General features: G+C 48.9%; 1 protein-coding gene across 7 annotated transcripts in view; it reads right to left on the bottom strand.

Moving 5' to 3' along the window:
- The window catches only part of FLNB (filamin B, beta), a 137,606-nt gene that overhangs the window by 34,508 nt on the left and 85,007 nt on the right, over positions 1 to 18,091 (bottom strand). For 4 of the 7 annotated variants that reach the window (XM_012665408.1, XM_012665415.1, XM_012665422.1 and 1 more), the window contains exons 19-26: positions 11,883 to 12,000; positions 9,385 to 9,647; positions 7,622 to 8,219; positions 6,844 to 7,017; positions 5,930 to 6,092; positions 5,168 to 5,328; positions 1,581 to 1,748; positions 409 to 501 (exon numbers count right to left, since the gene is read on the bottom strand). In XM_012665408.1, the coding sequence (XP_012520862.1) occupies positions 409 to 501; positions 1,581 to 1,748; positions 5,168 to 5,328; positions 5,930 to 6,092; positions 6,844 to 7,017; positions 7,622 to 8,219; positions 9,385 to 9,647; positions 11,883 to 12,000 (1,738 nt within the window). The remainder of the gene's footprint in view (positions 1 to 408; positions 502 to 1,580; positions 1,749 to 5,167; positions 5,329 to 5,929; positions 6,093 to 6,843; positions 7,018 to 7,621; positions 8,220 to 9,384; positions 9,648 to 11,882; positions 12,001 to 18,091) is intronic. The other 3 variants (XM_012665430.1, XM_012665438.1, XM_012665446.1) reach the window with 1 other exon arrangement.

The raw sequence follows: 18,091 nt of genomic DNA, 5'->3' as shown, positions 1-18,091 counted from the left end.
GAGTCCAGAACTCTGAACAGCAAAAAATAACCAATGAGCTGGACAGTTAAGACTTGTGGCCACCTTCGAGCAAAGACCCCTATGGTACCAGCATGCTGGGGCATAGGTACAGGGGAGGCAAGGGTGCCAATCTCACAGGGTGAGGGGACCCTCAATGTGATGTCTGTGGGGGTTGGTTGGAGATCACGTTAAAGCATAATCAAGGCATGCACTGGGTCGATAGATTCCGGATCCCAGCTCTGAACATGAGAGTCAAGGATGGGTCAACTGCAGGGTAGGTTAATCAAAGTGTGACATGCTCATTAGGCAAAGCAGATGAGGCAGGTACAAGCCAATTTTAGAAGTGAAGCTAGCAGGAGGCATTCAGGTTACATAATTTAGAGTAGCAGCCAATGGGAAAATGCAAACCTGTCTCCATAAAGTCACCCTTCGGGTCACCTTTAAAGAACTCTGAAATGGCTTTCAAGGGGCTGCGCCATGACTGGGAATCCTTCTCATCAGCTAAAATTAAAAGGCTGTTACTTGAGAGTCCTCCATAATAGAGGCAGATATCTAAGTAAAGATTCTGTCTCTTTTCTTCTTTTTCTCCCTCTCTCATTTACACACACACACACACACACACACACACACACACACACACACACGCACGCACGCACTCTCTCTCTGAGGTCTCGAAGTGCAGTAACTTCACAGAATCAGATTCCAGCCCCGTGACCTCATTTCCCCAAACCACTTCTGTCCTGAGCTTCAAAGGGCAGACCTCCTGCTGAACCTCATTAAGGAGAAGATTCCTCTTCAAAGAAGGAAACCCCCATTTGCCACATTTGTGAAGCCAAGAACACATGACTGCTGAAAAAATCTCGATTATTTAAGAAATTAGGCATAGTGTCTCACATGGGAGAGAAAGGCACATTTTAAATACTGGATGAGGAAATGTGGTAGCTTACCAAAAAAGGCACGTTTCATGCACTTCAGGACTTTGTCCCAAAGTGGCCTGCTGGCATTACCAGATCCAAGTTCCAGGCTGCCAACAGGGCAGGCCAAATTGGCAACAAAGCCCAGGCCCCAACGACACCCCTCTCTCTGGGGAGTTGAGACATGGACAAAACCATGACTCGTGTGCTCTGCATACCCGGCATTCTCAGAGATTCTGGTATGTTCCACATGTGCACCAAGGCAGCTCAAAGAGTTACCACCTCCAAACCCCACCATCCACCACATCCTGACCAACCTGCTTCCTCATAAATGCTGAAACATGTAATGAAGCAGTCACAATATTACATATGAGAGTCCAGATACTATTTGCTTCATCTAGCTTCTTAAAAAAAAAAAAGAAATTAAAAAAAAACAACTAGGGCCATATTACTAAATGGGGAAAAAGACCACTGGGGAAATAACAGGCCTGCCTACTTTTAAGCAGGAACTTAAAACTTAAAACTTTATGGAGCAATAAAGTAATTTTTAAAGAAATTCCGTTTTAAGATCATCACTGAACTCAAAAGCAAAGCACCTGCTCTGGGTCACAGCTGCCCTCGCTCAGGGCAGGTGAATGTCGGCAGGAGGGCAGGATGTGTACTAACCTCGTGGGCCGAGGACCCTCACTTCCAGCGGGGCCAGGCCAGCCTTGCTGCTGTCCACGGTGAAGGACTGCAGGACTCGGGCCCGGACGCCTGAGCCCAGCCCAGGGCCAGCGATCTTGACCTTGCTGGGGTCCACGACATCCTTCACAGGAACCCTGAAGGGGCTGCCTGGAAAAGAGGTCATGGGAGCCTGAGCACAACTTGTCAATGGGAGAGCCGCCTTGTGCAGTGCCCGCCCAGAATCACACCATCGCCCCACCTGGGACCTCGACGTGGCAGGCTTCAGTCAGCAACTCCTGCCTCGCCGTGTGTGTGTGCCCACGTGCCCACTTACGTTTTCGAAAATTACCATCACAGAACACCTATATGTGCACACACTGCCAGGTGCTGTGCCCCGAGTGGTTAACGGCCCTCCAAGAACCCACCATGCAGAAGGACGAGGCAAGCAAGTCATTCTGATATCCTACATAACATATACATATGCTGGGGGTGTACTAGCTGGAGCTCCCAGGAGGCAATGAACCTGGTCTGCAGGAGACCAGAGCAAGCTCTCCAGTAACGACTCAGCTGAGCACACGAGAGGGAGCGGACATCACCTGGGGAAACAGGTGGAGAGGTGCTTCCAGCAGAGGGCTCAGCACGGCCTAGAGGTGCAGGAGAAGACGGGCTGTTGGAGGAACCAGAGGAGGCAGCTGAGTGGCAGAGGGACAGAGTGGAGGGGGCTAGCGAGAGCTGGGCAGGCCTTGCAGCCCCCATCCAGCCTGCTCTCCCACGATAGCTCCCGCGTGCCCCTGGTGTGTCTCCCTCCTATGCACCTGGCACCTTCCGACCACACATGGCCCCCTCGGTTCCCTGGCCATCTGGTGATGCCTTGCTTTCTCACTAAGTGTAAGTTGTGGTTCTGTCACATGGGTGACCCCATGGGGGACCCCAAGGGCCTCTGATTCTTCGAGGGTGTCCATTTTGAAGACTGATGAAACATAGAGAAGGCAGGGAGATCGAGATTTTCAAGAGAAGCACTAAACAGAGAAACCAGGGCTGGGCCGAGGGCCCTCATGGGACTGCCCCAAGGAAGGGGACCTCCCCAGAAACAGGAGCCCCAGTGTCCCCACATCAGGCCTCGGGCTGCCAAGTTCATCGCCAAGGGGCCACATGCACCTGTTGCCATGCACAGGGGCCCTTGTGCTCCCTGTGATGTCAGGCAAAGTTAACGGCATCTAACTGCCATGGAAGCCAAGGTCTCTCTGCTTTGCATCCCAGAAAGTTTACCCTTTGTAGAATTAGGGGTGGGAAATAACAAAGACCCCACAAAGACCTGAGACCCTGGTTTTCTAAGAATAGCTGGGTTCCAATCACATCCAGGTTTCTAGCAAGAAGAAACAAACAGCTGACCCTGGCAAAGACGAGCATGGCCCTCCATGCTGGGGTTTAGAAAGACAAAAGGGAGCTTTATTTTACAGAGTGACAGTTAAGGATTTCAGTGTCAACAGGTTATGGCACTGACCACCTCTGAGATCAAGCTCTAAGTCAGAGTCTCCGCTGGATGCCGTCCTAACTCAGCACAGAGCAGCCACGAACCAACAAGCAAAGGTAAGATGAACTTAGGTCCAAGAAACCAAGCATCACCTGCCACTCCCCTGTTGCCGTGCCCCAGGCAGACATCATCAATTGTTCCCGGCAGCCTTTCTGGCTGATGCACTCTGAATCCCAGTCAACACAGTGGTCCAGGCAGCCACACCAACAGACCACGGCTGGCCCACCACAGGAAACCAACATGCCATTATGGGTAAGACAAGATAATCTGTTAAAAATAACCTCACAGTTTGTACCAGGCCAGGAAAAACTGGGCTAATATTTAGCTACTCAGAATTCCCATGAAAGCAAGTTAGAAGCTAGCATGTCACTTACATCTCATGGCAGTACCCCACGAGTTACCTCAGCTAAGAAGCCTGACACTAGGACAACCAACCAATGCTTCAACAAATGTCTGCCTGGGAAAGTTCTGGGGTTTGGAAGAAGCTGGCATTCAGCTCTGGAAAGCAACAGAGAGGATGAAACAGGAAGAGGCAGCATCTACACCTAATGGGAAAACCCCAAACGGGTCTCTTTCTGTTATTATGCTCAAAGATGGCCCTGTGCTTGGAGCTCACGGGTCAGCCACAGGGGCCCAAACTCTCACCCTCCCCTCCAGGGGAATTCCGAAGCTGATGGCATCCACCAGACTTTCCCAATAATCAAAGCAGCTTTGTTGCTGCCACAACCAGAAGATGCTCATCTCCACTGCTGTCTGCCTGGCCAGAGCCACCTATCATCTCTGGGGACAGCCTTCCACCTGCTGTCTGTGCTCCCCTCTCTCCCAACCCAAGCCCTGCAGTGTTGCAAAACTCCAAAAGGGACCTGCGGCTCTGGACTCTGTTACTGTGCCCTATTCTCATTCTCCACAGCAGTTATCACCAGCTTTAGCTGCATAAACACTAGGCAGTAAGCTCCCTGGGGACATGAACTTTGTCTGTCTTGCCCATGGCTGAACTCCCCTAGTGACTGTAGGAATTGAAAAAAATCTATATTGAGTGAGCTGCAAACACAAGTTTGAGGAGAAACTAGTCACTTTAAATGACTTAAGGCTTACACGAACATCCGAGCAGAACTGATGTGACTCGAACATCAATGCTTTCTGATCACTGTGAGAGAGAAAGAGCTGAGTCTGTGTGTGTGCACTCCACGTGCTGAGGGGGACAGAAGGGACAGAAGTAGAAAAGTGTGTGGGCAGCGGACACTCCAGCTTCCTGGGAGTCAATCCGGAAAGCCAACAGCAGGTCCCTCAGCCTGCCCTGCCCCTCTCAGCATGATCCTGGCTTACTGGCCTCCAGGTGAGAACAAGACCCACTGAGGCTCTTCCTGTTCCTGGGGGCCTGAGTGGGGACAGCAGTGGTTTTCAACCAGGAGTGATTTTGTCCCTGAGGACAAACAGCACTATCTAGAGAGATTTTTGGTTGTCACGAATGGGAAAGGGGGTTGTTGCCACGGGCATCTAGTGGGCCAGGAATGCTGGCAAACACCCTACAAGGCACAGGACGGCCGCCACAAGAAAGCATTATCCAGCCCAGGGCGTCGAGAGTGCCAAGGTTGAGAATCTGTTTTACAGTGAGTGAACCCCACATCGTTAAATAGAAAAAGACATTAGTAAATAAGAATGTGAATCTGTATGTCTTCATCAGCTACTGGGACTGTCAATGGAAAAAAGAAAACGAGACACACGTGGAAGATGAATAGGAACCAAGCACAAAATCTCCAAAAGGCGGAGATTTCCAACTTTGCCAACGAGCTTTCCCTTAAATCAAGAACGAGGTCCTCCAACACATGAACAACCATTTCCAGTCAAAATCCTAAGCCAATGCTGCCTGCCAAGTTACCAGCTCTACCGGGAGGTGGGATATTCTTGGAGATGTAGCCCCTCAGGAAAACTCTCCTTTTGCGGCTACCACAAATATCAGACTTTTTTCCCTAGTCAGGGTGATAAGCAAAATTAAACCTGTTTTCATGCAAAATGAATCATTCTGCAGGTTCCTCTCCGAGGGACAGCTTACCAGGGATGTGGGCTCCTCCATACGTGATGTTAACGTCATAATCCCCCGGAGCGAAGGGGATGTACTCGGCGGTGCAGCTGCCATCTTTGTTGTCCCTGCAGTTTATCTTCGACTCCGATGGTCCCTCGACAGTTATTCCGAGCCCGCCAATTCCTGCCCCTCTGGGACGTGTGGGAAAGAAAGTAAAATGCGCACAGTTCACTCTGGTCTGCTTATTGCCAAAATTCATTTAAAATCCCTTTATAAACTACCCCCTTTGGCCAACCTGACTCAACTACTGTGATGACACCTCTCACACAGGGATTTCTCAATAGCAGGATGTAAGTTAAGACAGAGCTGACTCCTCCTTTCCAATGCTTACCCTTCATGTATTTTTCTCACCTAACTGCATTAGCTACAAGCACAATGCAGGCATGTGCCTCATGACCAATTTAATAGGAATACGTCTAACATTTCCCTTAAGTATGAGTTTGGCTATAAATTTTTACATTATCATGTTCAGAGCTTCCATCTAGTTTGCTCGGCAGTTTTTATGACTATTATCAAGTGCTTTTTGGTACGTTTCTAGGTACGCTTGGTCTTTCTCTGTAACGTGAGTCTCTACAGAACAAAATGTACACCATAAAAATAAAAATGCATCTCCCCAAAAGTTGGGAGACCATGACACATATATAGGGTACAGCCATAAAACTCTTTAAAAACAGTTAAACTACGTAGGGCTGCTCCTTTTAGAGAGTCAACGCACTGACCCCAGGGCCCTACCTGGTAACCACAGTGAAGACATTGGGTTTGTCGGTAAAGGCCTCTTGCAACCCAGGTCCTTGGGCTTGGACACGAGATGGCTGGCAGCCTTCGGTTACAGCCACTTTGAAGGGACTGTTTGGGACGGGCACATCATCGTACGTCACCTCCACTACGTGGAGGCCTGTTGAAAACAACAAACAGAAACACACATTTGCAAGCAAGTCACCTATTTGTGGGAAATGAAGTAGAGTGTGACTTTATCGAGGCTTTATGTAGCATTCAAGTCTGCATGATTTGAAAAAAAGCAGGCTAAAAAAGATTATGTTGGTATGATCTGATTTTTGAATGATATAAACTATTTGTACTCACATCACCCACCCCACCCCCACCAAGCAAATAGCACAAAGTCTACATTCAAGTCAGTCATCCTAAACATACTGTCCTGACTTGGGAAAACTCCACCCAGCCAGTAACCAAAAGAAATAGGAGAGACATCCACAAAAAGACTGAAAATATCTATACCAGAATATTTACAGGGATCATATATCCAGGTAATGGGATATACAGTGCTTTGGGGTTTTTTTTTAATGTTTTTCTAATTTGTTGAAATTTTTTATAATTCCTAATACTCAGGAAAGAAATTCATATGCAAAAAAAAACCTGCACAAATGAGCGACATGTTATGACATCACCCTGGGAGCTGCTTAAGTGAGCACGAGCTGAGACCCAGCCCGCCTACACCAAGGCCAGCAAGCCAGGCACCGAGCGGGCAGGCGGCTCTGCTGGAGAGGGAGATTTCCACACTTCCTGGTCACTCTGCACGCTGCTGAGACAGGCCAAACACATGGGGCCAGGGGCCACACCCGCTGCCCAGAGGAAGTAACCAAGCGCAGCTCTGAATAAGGGCCACGTCCAAGGAGAGGGTGACTCACCTTTCTCAAAGGGCGTGTATTCCACCTGGTAGGTCCCGTCAGCATTGTCAGTGACAAAGCACTCGGTGGAGGCCCCTGAGGGGTTGGCAATGTGGGCCTTGATGTGGTCGCCCCCCACCTGGGTCAGGGGCCGAGAGTCAACTGTGAAGTCCGTGGTGGCTTCCCGAAACACATCTGCAGAGCAACCACACATATGAGAATGTCGCCAATGCCTCGGACACGGGTGCAAACCCCACAACAAAAGTTCTTGGCACTTTAGAACACATGAAGTCTAATTTCAGCGACAGCAGACAACTGGTTTCTCTGACTTTCAAAATCGAGAATATTAATCCTCTTCTTCCCAAAAGAAGCCCCATTCCAGGGTAATCTTGGCCAAGTGACAACACAGCTGCTCACACGAAGGTGGGGATCTAGGACTGGTTAACGGGTGTAGCCTGTGTGGCGTTAGCCAACACCACATTTTAAACTTTTTCCCAATTAAGTGCCAACAATGCAATATGTTGACTTTCCAAACAAAAATTAAGAATTCTGGCTTTGCCAGAAAAACTGGGGAATCTGCTGACAATGCTGGGCCTGACTCCCCACGGACACACAGAAAACAGGGTTGTGCAGTAGCACAGCCCCTCGCCCCAGTGCTCCACCCACTTCCTGAGGCAGGTCGCTGGTGAGCGTGTCCTTACACCCTGCCTGGCCCTATAGGGTCTGAGTTTGCAGCTCCTGCTCTGTGAATTTCTGGTGACCCTTAAAAATCCCAGCATCTCTTTCTTATGAAACCCACCTTTTCCTTCAATTCCTGGCCCAAAGACTTTGACCCTGCTGGTGTCCACAGCAGGATCCACCTTGACCCGGGCGGGGAAGTGTGGCACGAGCTCGCCGCCATACTTCAAGGCCAGCGTGTACATGCCGGCCGTCAGGGGCACATAGGTCACCCCATAGGTGCCGTCTTTGTTGTTCTGGATAGAGACTTCGGCTTTTGCTCCTGAGTCTGAGATGGCTTCCAGGCCCAGGGCACCGGGCCCAGCTTCCGAACAGTCAACGCTAAGGAGCCCAGCTTCACCCACTTTCCCGTGTTCCAGACCTGGCCCTGACGCCACAACTTTAGAGGGGTCGAAGGGCATTTCGATGTCGGCTTTGAAGGGAGAGCCGGGTATGTGGACTTCTTCAAAGAGAATGTTGACGAAGTATTCCCCAGGTTTTGTGGGAAGGTAAGAGACGGAGCAGGTCCCGTCGCCATTGTCGGAGCATTCTATTTTGGCCTCACATGGACCTTCCACGGTTAGGCCCAAACCTCCAGTTCCAGCTCCTTTGGTGTCGATGGTGAACTCGGCGGGCTTACCCACGAGACCACCTTTGAGGCCAGGACCGTGGGCCTTTACCTATATGAGCAAAGAGTAAAAGTCGATTTCTGACTGGCACTGGTATTGCTGCTCGGCCAGCACTGCTTTCAACACCAAGCCTTCAATCGGTACAGAAGTGCATCCCAGCCCAGCGGTCCTTCTCCCCAGGGCCTAACATGTGTCACACACGCACACGCATGCACGCACACACAGTTAGAGCCGCCATACAGATGATGCTGCAAGCGGCTAAGAGCTCAATCACCGACTGAAAGGCACAGGAGAGAGGCGTGGCTTTTGGCAGCATGGAGGAGGAAGAGCAGGCCCTCCACGACTGTTCTCTCTCCAGCCATGCCTTGCTCTTCTGAAGCACAGGCTGGAGCTGGAGAACTAAGGTCCAGTCCAGCACACACACAGGTTTCCTGGGTTGAGGGCTCACAGAAGGGCTCTTACGGACCTCACTTGAGTGGCTTTGGCTATTGTACCTCACTCAACAAGTTCTGCGTAATAAAAAACTCAACCACTTTTTAGAGAGGGCGAGACTTTCCTATCAGATTCAACAAATAAGTCAGTGTTTTAGGATTCGTGCCATTCAGATCACTGAAAATACTCCAAAACGCGGGAGACAGAGTAACTAGGAAGAAATGACAATGAGAATATTTTTTTTTTTTTTGAAACAGAGTCTGGCTGTGTCACCCTGGGTGGAGTGCTATGGCATCATCATAGCTCACTGCAACCTCAACCTCCTGAGCTCAAGTGATCCTCCTGCCTTTATCTCCCAGAGTGCTAGGATTAGCATTATAGGTGTGAGCTAGAGAATAATACATTTTTATATTAATTATTATACCTTCTAGAGGGTGAGTACAGTCTGTTTGCTGGAGGCTGGACTGAGGCCTGCACATGCACTCTCTCCCTTAACCCTCACAGGCTGGCTTTGAAGCAAGTACTGTTATTCTGCTAACACACGAAGAAGACTCAGGGATAGGGAGCCCCTAATGAAAGTCCTGCAGCCAGAAAGCAAGAAGAGGAACAAGGTTGCAACCCAGCTGCCCTGGGGACCCTTCACACTGAATTGCAGGACGGCTACTGTAAGCCGCTGAGAACGGACTTTCATCACAAAGGTCTCTGTCAGGCAGGACCAGAGAAGGACTATGGTGCCATATTTGACAACAATGGGGCAAGTTCTGGAACGGAAACAAAAGCTGACCTTGGTGGGATCTGGTGGTAGGGAGGCCTCCACCGTGTAGGGGCTCCCAGGCACGGGGTGTCCATCGTAGGTCACGTCTACTGCATACAGCCCCTCCTCCCGAGGGATGAACTTGGCTGTGCTGCTCTCCCTGCCCGTCACAGGAGCCACGAGGCATGGCACGACCTTCCGAGAGGGGCTCAGGATCGTCACATCCAGCTTCCCCTGGCCGCCTGCCCCTCTGGTGTCAATGGCGAACTCCTGGTCCTTCCCAACTTCAACCCCTGGAAAAGGGACGCAAGCCAAAGTGAAGAGCTGACCCTTTTCAGCTTGCAGGAACAATCAAGAGCATGGAAGTGAGGGCTCTTTAGACATGGGAGACTTAGTCTCTATAACAAGCAACAGCTGGTACAAAGGACATGCAGCAAGACTAAGTATAATCAGCATTTTAGCCTCAATAACAAATAGCATAAGAACAATAATTAATGAATGCTGATAATAATAGCAGCTATCATTTACTGAATGCATTTTATATGCCAGGCACAAATTTGGCACATTATCTCCTTTAATTTTTACCACAACCCTATGGGGTATTTATTATGAACCAACGGCTTTAAAAGACAGGGAAACCGAGGCTCAGAGAGGTTAAGCAATTTGTCCAGGGTGACATATCCAGCAGGCTGCAAAGCTAGGACTCAAACCGAAATTTACTGGACCCCACAGTCTGCTCTGCGGACCAGTAAGTTATGATCTGATGCTGTCCCCTTTCTTTACTTACTGTTGGTGTTAACTTTGTATGGAAACACTCCTGTAAGTCAGTGCTTTACTAATCCTTGGCAGCAAATTTAACCCTCCCCACCAAGAGGGTAAAAGTCACAGAGCTGGCAAATGCAGCTGGGAACTGACTCTGTACCGTGATGGTTTCTGAAAGGTCTCTGCAAAGCAGGGCCACAGGAAACCCAAGTGTTATATTTGACAAAAACAGAGAAAGGACTTTAACCAAAACAAAAGCACTGGGAACACAGGGCCCTGCCACAACCCAGGGATATCTTGACTCTGGGGCAGTACACAGCCTGCCAAGATGAACCCTGCAGAACCACAAGCAAGGCGGCCTCGGAGCTCTGTGTCCCAAAGGGAAAGAGGTTTTCCTAATTTGCATGATGCTTTTCCTGTTCTAGAGTCGAAACTCTCAGTGTCTTGGGGAAGGAATGACAAGGCGATATACGAAAGGATTAGGAAGTGACCCTTCGTATGCTCAGAGTTGGTGGCCCCCGCAGGCCACAAAAGCTAACACTGAGCTCTTGGTTTGGAGCCTCCCGAACTGGGAGCCGGCCTCATTCACAGGTTGTGCATTTGGGTCACAAGTCAATGAAGATACTTGCTGATGGCACTGCCAATACCCTGGAGAAAGCCTCACAGGTGGACACAGGAGGCCCACCCTGGGGGCATGCACTTGGCCCTGCTGAGGTGATAACCCTGAAGTCGTGTGGATGTGAGCCACTGAGATGCGTCCAGTCTGGGACAACTTGCAGTTAACACCAACAAAAGGGATCTAGGTGTGAATGATTCCCAAAATGCACAGCCGACTTCGAGAGGCAGGCTGAAGAAATGGGGTTTATATAGCAGTATGACTTTAATGCAAAATAAACACTGCCAAATATTTCCTGCTGGCACAGCTATGCATACAGATGCAGACAGAAGGTCTGGAAGGAGAGAAACTGAACTGACAACCTTGGTTAACCTGTGGGAAAAGGGGAGGTGATGGTTAAGATGCAATTTATTCTTAATGTAATGTTTCTTAGATGAAATATGGATTTATGTATTACGTGTGTAAAAAATAATTTTATGAGTGTGTGTTGAACATCTGAAGCTGAGTGATAAGTACATCAGTGTTCGTATTATATTACTCTCTTTACTTTTCTAGGTTTGAAATTTTCCATAATAAAAAAATACGAAAAATTGAAAATAAAATGAGCTTACACTAGTAGAATCCCTAACAAGCTAAAGAAATATTGGGATGAGGGCGAGGAGGCGGTGCTCTGATTGTGGTTTCTGAGTGCCAGGGAGTTGGCTTTCGGGTTCGACGCTGGACGTTAAGCTGGGTTCAGCTGCCAAGGACAGCTGGCGCAGTTAGAAACTCATCAGAAAGCAACGTGGCTCACATTCTCTCTTTAATGAAAACTTCCCACTGCGATGCCAGCAGTTGCTGAGGGCTGACTACGTGCCAGCCTCTGGATTCTCAGTGCGTTTAATCTTCACTGTGTTCCCATGTGTGTAAGTATTCCTGACCACCTCGCCCCCCATTGTACAGATAAGGAAGCTGAGGCTTGGTGAGGCTAAGTGGCAGACAGGGTCACAGAGCTATTTCATAGCACACCCCTAACTCAAACCCCAGTCTGTTCACGGCAAAGTTTCTTAAAATAGAATTTGCTTCTCTGCAGATTCCATCTTTTGAAAGAAATCTAACCCACAGCCACATTTGGTGGCCTCCAACCACCCGGCTCCATTCAGACACTTACTGTTTTCCAGCCCATTAATTTTTATCTTGCTCAGATCCAATGGAGCAGCGACCCCCACAGAGAAAGGGCTCTTAGGGATGGGATCGCCACCGTAAGTCACCAGAACCTGCATGCTGCCCTGGAACGAGACAGAAAGCTGAGTGTGCCTCTGGGTGCCAACATCAGGGTGTTTAAACTGCACCCCATCCCCACCCTTCATTCCTCCCAGAGACACAGGGAACTTGGCTCCAGTGGATTTAGAAAGCATCTCACACATATTTCGTTAAGCTTTTGACCACATGGCAAGAACAACAGAGAAATCAGATCAAATAAGAGCAGCTGATAATGGCAACTTAGTGAGCATTTACTACATGCCAAACACTGTGATTTTATGCATTTCCTTGATTCAATTTCAAAACAGTCCTAAGGACTAGTTCCTACTGTTGTCCCCATTTTTCCAGGAAAAGAAACTATGGCTCAGAGAGGTAAAGGAATGTGCCCCAAGCCACATGTCTGCAAGCTGGGCCCCAAACCTATCCTGCCACACCACCTCTCTCCACCCAATACACTCAACCCCTGGCCATCAGTACAGCAGCTGGGCCTGAGGCCTCTAACCAAACAGAACCATTTCTTCTATGTTCTGGGAATCAATTTCTGGCCACCAAGCTGCAAAGGGGATTTGTAAGAGTTTACCTGGAGCTGTTCTAAGACCATTGCACAGTATCTGAACTCCCATTTCTACGTGGAAGAAGGAAAAGCAGCAGGTGTATAGGTAGACAGTGCCCAGGGGATTGGCAGGCCCCCTCGCTGACAGCCCAGGGGCCACGTGGCGCACCTCAGCCTCATGCACTGCTGCTGTTCTCCCCAGGCCGGTCCTAGCATGGTGCCCCGCTGGCTTCCTCTCTCCATGGTCGGCCGAGTCCCCTCCCTCCAAACCCAGCCTCCACCAAAGCCCGCGGCTGTCTCAGCAGATCAAGATCCCCTCACCTCAATGGTCCAAGCACCAGGTGAGAGGAAAGTAGGAGGGAGAGATGATTCCCCTCTCCCCCAGAACCCAGCAGGAATGCTGGGATGCAGGCCCTGCTGAAAGCTGTTGCTGATCAAGTGTTAAAAGGATGTAGCTTTTGGCCTATGGATATTTTCTCACATTCCGTTTATAATAAAAGGGGAAAAAGCCAAGGAGAAATATTGGTTGCATCAATGGAGGGGGAGGGATTGATTTTCCAGGATTTTTAGCACTGCACACAAAACCAACTGGCCCCCTGCCTCAAGGGTATAACATTTCCTGGTAGAACGCACATAGGTCAAATTCAACAGAGCTGAGAGCCGGCCAAGGGACAGGAAAGGTCTCCTCCTTGTACTGTTTAAGGCAGGGCCGACTCGCTACTTCAGCCAATGCAGCATTCCCGACATGCCAACTCTTCCTGGGCTTCAGTTTGCCCACGAGCCCCTCTGGGGCTAGCTAGGCAGACCTTGGGCTAGCCAGGGACCCTGGAAATACCTTCTCCCCAACTTCCATAAAGTTTTCTGGCTGCTTCTCTGAAGTGCTAAAGAAGAGAGGGAAAAATCCTCTTCCAGCTAAGCCCACCCATCCCATAAAAGAAGGTACGTTCTCATTACCAGTCATAAAAACAAAACAAAAACTCAGATAGCAAATGACCTCTACCTTAAATAACCTAAGAAGAGGGAGGGAAAAAAATCTCAGAGCTTTGCACTTACAATGCCTATAGCATTTTAAGGTGTCCCCAGAGGCCCCAGCTAAGGAATGGACTTTGCTTATTCCCCACAGGGCTATGAGTGAGTCTGAGCAGTGACCACCAGTGCATGTCCCCAAGACTTCGCAGGCTGCAGGACAGTTTTATTCTCTCCCTACATGCTTCTGAAGCCTGAATCTTATTTTGCAAAACACACATACAGGCCGGGCACGGTGGCTCACGCCCGTAATCCTAGCTCTCTGGGAGGCCGAGGCGGGCGGATTGTTTGAGCTCAGGAGTTCGAAACCAGTCTGAGCAAAAGCGAGACCCCGTCTCTACTAAAAATAGAAAGAAATTAATTGGACAACTAAAAATACATAGAAAAAAAAATTAGCCGGGCATGGTGGCGCATGCCTGTAGTCCCAGAAGGATTGCTTGAGCCCAGGAGTTTGAGGTTGCTGTGAGCTAGGATGACGCCACGGCACTCTAGCCCAGGCAACACAGTGAGACTCTGTCTCAAAAACAAAACAAACAAACAAAAAAACACACATACACAAGACACTGACCCGACAGCTCAGAACAGGATGGGACCCAGAGAGCCACCCATAGGCCCCTCCTCCAGAGCCCTCTGAGAGCAGCCACAGCCAGCACGTTAAGAGCATTTCAAGGTAGAGACTGTTACCCTGTGAGGCTCCCTGAGCTCACAGGGCCCCTCAAGGCACCACAGAAGCACATGGAGTTTTCCATCCCTCGTGGGTCCTGACACAGCGTGTAACGGAGCTGTCGCCACCAGCTTCTCAACTGCTCTGCTTGGGGGAGTGTGGGGTTGAGAACTTTAAGCCACTTGAAGCCACACACAACCAAAGGCACGCAAGACAAAGTCTTCCAGGAAATAATTTCCCATCTATAAAATCAAGCCTTCGTCTGAGCTTTGAGCGGGTCCTCAAGCCCCACCCCAAGTCTACTCCTTTAAGGCAAAAAGGGCTCCGACCACTGTTTCTTGACAAGGGTTAACAGGATCGCCCAGCCATGCACACCCTGCGTCACTCAGGGACTAGAGCAGCAGCCTGGCAGGTGTCCGGGAGCAAAAGCCAATCGGGGCCCTGGGCTGCTCAGACAGGCGGGGCCGTGGCTCCTCACGTGGCACAGTCTGTGTTCTGAGGGGGGAGCCTGCGCCCCAGCCAGGACACGCCTCTGCCCAAGCAGCTGCCTTTCTGGGAAGTTCCAGCCTGTTATTCCCCAAAACCACGGGGAGAAGGTGTGCCTGTGGGCGTCAGCCCTCAAATATGCTCCCTTCCTCCACGCAGAGGATGGCTTTCCGGGCTGACCCAGGCCTCTCAACCACATCCAAGGGCATAGTTCAAAGGCTCCCTTAACCCGATCTTGAACTTTTAGCTGCGCTTCAGAAAAGAGAGTTCAAAGGAGGATGAGGAGGGGCCGGCCCCACTCCTCTACCCGATTACAACGTTCTTAGGCCGGCTCTGCTTGTGAATCCAAGCACTCCACCATTTCGTCACTCTCTCAGCCACTAATCCATATGGAGCACTTACAGGGCCAGGTGAGGGGAAGACACACACGGGACATGATCTCCTATCCTTGGGGAACTCACAGTCCAAGAGAAGGGACTTAATCACTTGTCTTTGCAGTAGAGAAATATGCAGCATTGTAAGTTTCCCAAATAACGAAACAATAAACCTCGCTCTAAACAACAAACAAAAGAAGGACCCAAGAGGCACCCTGTGAGTCATTCACACCAAAGGCAACCTCTGACACCAAGACTCTGCCAGGCTCCTTGGACATCACAGGCAGCATTTCGACAAACAACCCCAAGTGGCTACTCAGCGTGCCAATAGTTCTCAAACCTGCTGCTACCAGAGAACTGGATGAACTTGACCTTGGGGTGACTCTAAAGTGAGGAGCCTCCCACTCCAGCATCACCTCAAATGTGACAAAACTGGACCTAGGTTCCCAGTCTCCACCTGTGCCTTGACTAGAAGCTTGAGGAGTCCCAGGCAATGGGCTCTGCGGTCCTTTCTGGGGGTGCAGGCCAAACTCTGTCCTGATGTCTGCAACTTACTTTCTAATGGCAGCCAAAATACAAAAAAGTATACAGAAACAGGATAAAGCAAAGGTCACAAAATGTTTTTAGAAGAGCCTATGACCTTGTGATCTTGATCAGTGTGGATGGCCATGGCTTTCTGGTACCTTCTGCTGAGGAACTCGGACAACTGGCAACAAAGAAGACGTCAAGCGGATGTTCCCAATGCTAAGGCCCAACCAGCCTTAGAGACATCAGCAGGAAAATAATTACCTATTTATCACTAAGTGGCCTGATGAGCAAAGGAAACTGTATCTGCAAAAGGATTAGTTATACCATTACTAATAGCCAACCCCTTATTAGGATTTTTTTAAAGCACAGGAAGAAGCAAATCTGGAGGTAAGAGGCCACAGTTATGAGGTGACACAAGAACTATCAACAGAGGGAAATGAAAAGGCAACCCACGGAGTGAGAGAAAATATTTGCAACTCATATCTGATAGGGAATTAATATTCAGAATACACAGAGAACTCCCCAAACTCAACACAAAAAAAGAAACCCGATTCAAAAATGGTCAGACATCTCTCCAAAGATACACGAATGGCCAATGAGCCCATGACAAGATGTTCAACACAACTGACCATTAGGGAAATGCAAACCAAAACCACAAGGAGGTACTACCTTATACTCATTTGGATGGCTACGACCAAAAGAATGGATTTACCGTAAGTTCCCAGCAGTTCCACTTCTGGGTGTGTACTCAAAATAATTGAGTGCATGGACTCAAAGAGATACGTGCACACCCACATTCACAGCAGCTTCGTTCACAACAGACAAAGGTGGAAGCCACCCAAATGGCCATCAACAGATGAACAGAGAAGCAAAATGTGGTCTATACGTACAATGGACTATTATTCGGCTTTAAAAAGGAATGAAGTTCTGACGCATGCTACAGCATGAATGAACCTGCAGGATGTTATACTAAGTTAAATAAGTCAGTCACGAAGAGACAAATACTGTACGATTCCACTGATAGGAGGTACTGAGAGTAGTCAAAGTCACAGTGACAGAAAAGTAGAATGGAGGATGCAGGGGCTGGGGTAAGGGAAATGGGAGTTACTATTTAATGGGTACAGAGTTTCACTTTGCAAGATGATAGGGGTTCTGGAGATGAATGGTGGTGATGGTTGCACAATAACATGAATGCACTCAATACTACCGAACTGTACGCTTACAAAAGGTTAAGACGGTCAATTTTCTGTCACGTGGATCTTACAACTCAAAAATTGAGGGGGAAAAAAGCACAAGCAGCAGAAGTCTGGAAATAAGGGGCCCCATTTATAACCTGGCACGTGGAATTGTCCCAGAGAACCCCTCCCACTGCAGGGGAGTTCTCAGAGTAAAGAGTCCGCCTCCAAGGACACACAGCCCCCAGAGCATTCCCCCATCCTGCGCCCCTCGTTCTTCCCCACTTGACTCCTCGCTGGGAGGGCCGAGATGGGAGAAACGCTTGTTGGGAAGTGTTTCTGCAGAAAATGTCGCCCTTTCTGTCCTACAAATGGCATTTCTCACACAGGAGGACCATTTCCCTCAAGAATGAAGGCCTTTCAGAGGCTGGGAACAACTGTTTAGTGTAGTAGGTATAAGTATTAAAACCCAGGCTTTTCTGCCAGGATGTCTGCTCTCCAGACCCTAGAGGTGTGAACATGAAGCAAAACAAAATTTTAAACGAATATAATGTGCACAGAGTTCCAGTTTTACAAGATGTAAACAGTTACGGAGATGGATGGTGGCGATGGCTGCACAACACAATGAATGTACTTAAGACTAATGAGCTGTATACTTAAAGACGGTTAAAACGGTAAATTTTACGATCTGTGTATTTTACCACAATATACTTTTTTAAATTTTAAAACAAATAAACATGGAACTTGTACAGAGAGGTAGTTTTTTAGGACCTTATGCCTAAAATAATCAGAGTAAACCAGCCTGGATGGTAAGATTCCATCTAAAATCCTGCATTTTATAAAGGGGAAGAATTTGCTGCCCTAAATAGTGCATCGGGCCTTAGGGACTAAAGGCTGAACTGGCTCTTTGAGAACAGACCCCATTCAAACACCTCATAAAAAAGGTAAACTAAGCTAAAAAGGCCGGGAAGAAAAAACAAAGGTGTGGCAGCTCTTTCTCTGTGAGCAATTAATGGAAAAGATTAAAAGGCAGCTGGTAAGGATGGGGTGGGGGGGAGAAAGGAAGAGAGAAAAAGAGAGAGAAAGTGTGTGTGTACCAGAAAGGTATCAGGTCCTAAATATCAACTCATCGTTTCTCTGATAAAACCCAAAATGGAGGTGGAGATATGGGACTAGCTTCCTCCTTGTTCTTCAAGAACATTGCAGACGTTCCTGACAGAGCCCACGGGCTTTCTGTTAGTGCTTCCAGAGGGGCTCAGAAGGCAAGGCGGTGTCCAAGGTGACCCAGCACAGTGCTGTGCGGAAGGGGCC

This window comes from Propithecus coquereli, unplaced genomic scaffold (genome assembly GCF_000956105.1).
Source record: "Propithecus coquereli isolate 6110/MARCELLA unplaced genomic scaffold, Pcoq_1.0 Scaffold1, whole genome shotgun sequence".
NCBI classification, from domain to species: Eukaryota; Metazoa; Chordata; class Mammalia; order Primates; family Indriidae; genus Propithecus; species Propithecus coquereli.
The sequence above is the reverse complement of the archived record's forward strand: the minus strand, read 5'-3'. Positions and strand labels throughout refer to the sequence as shown.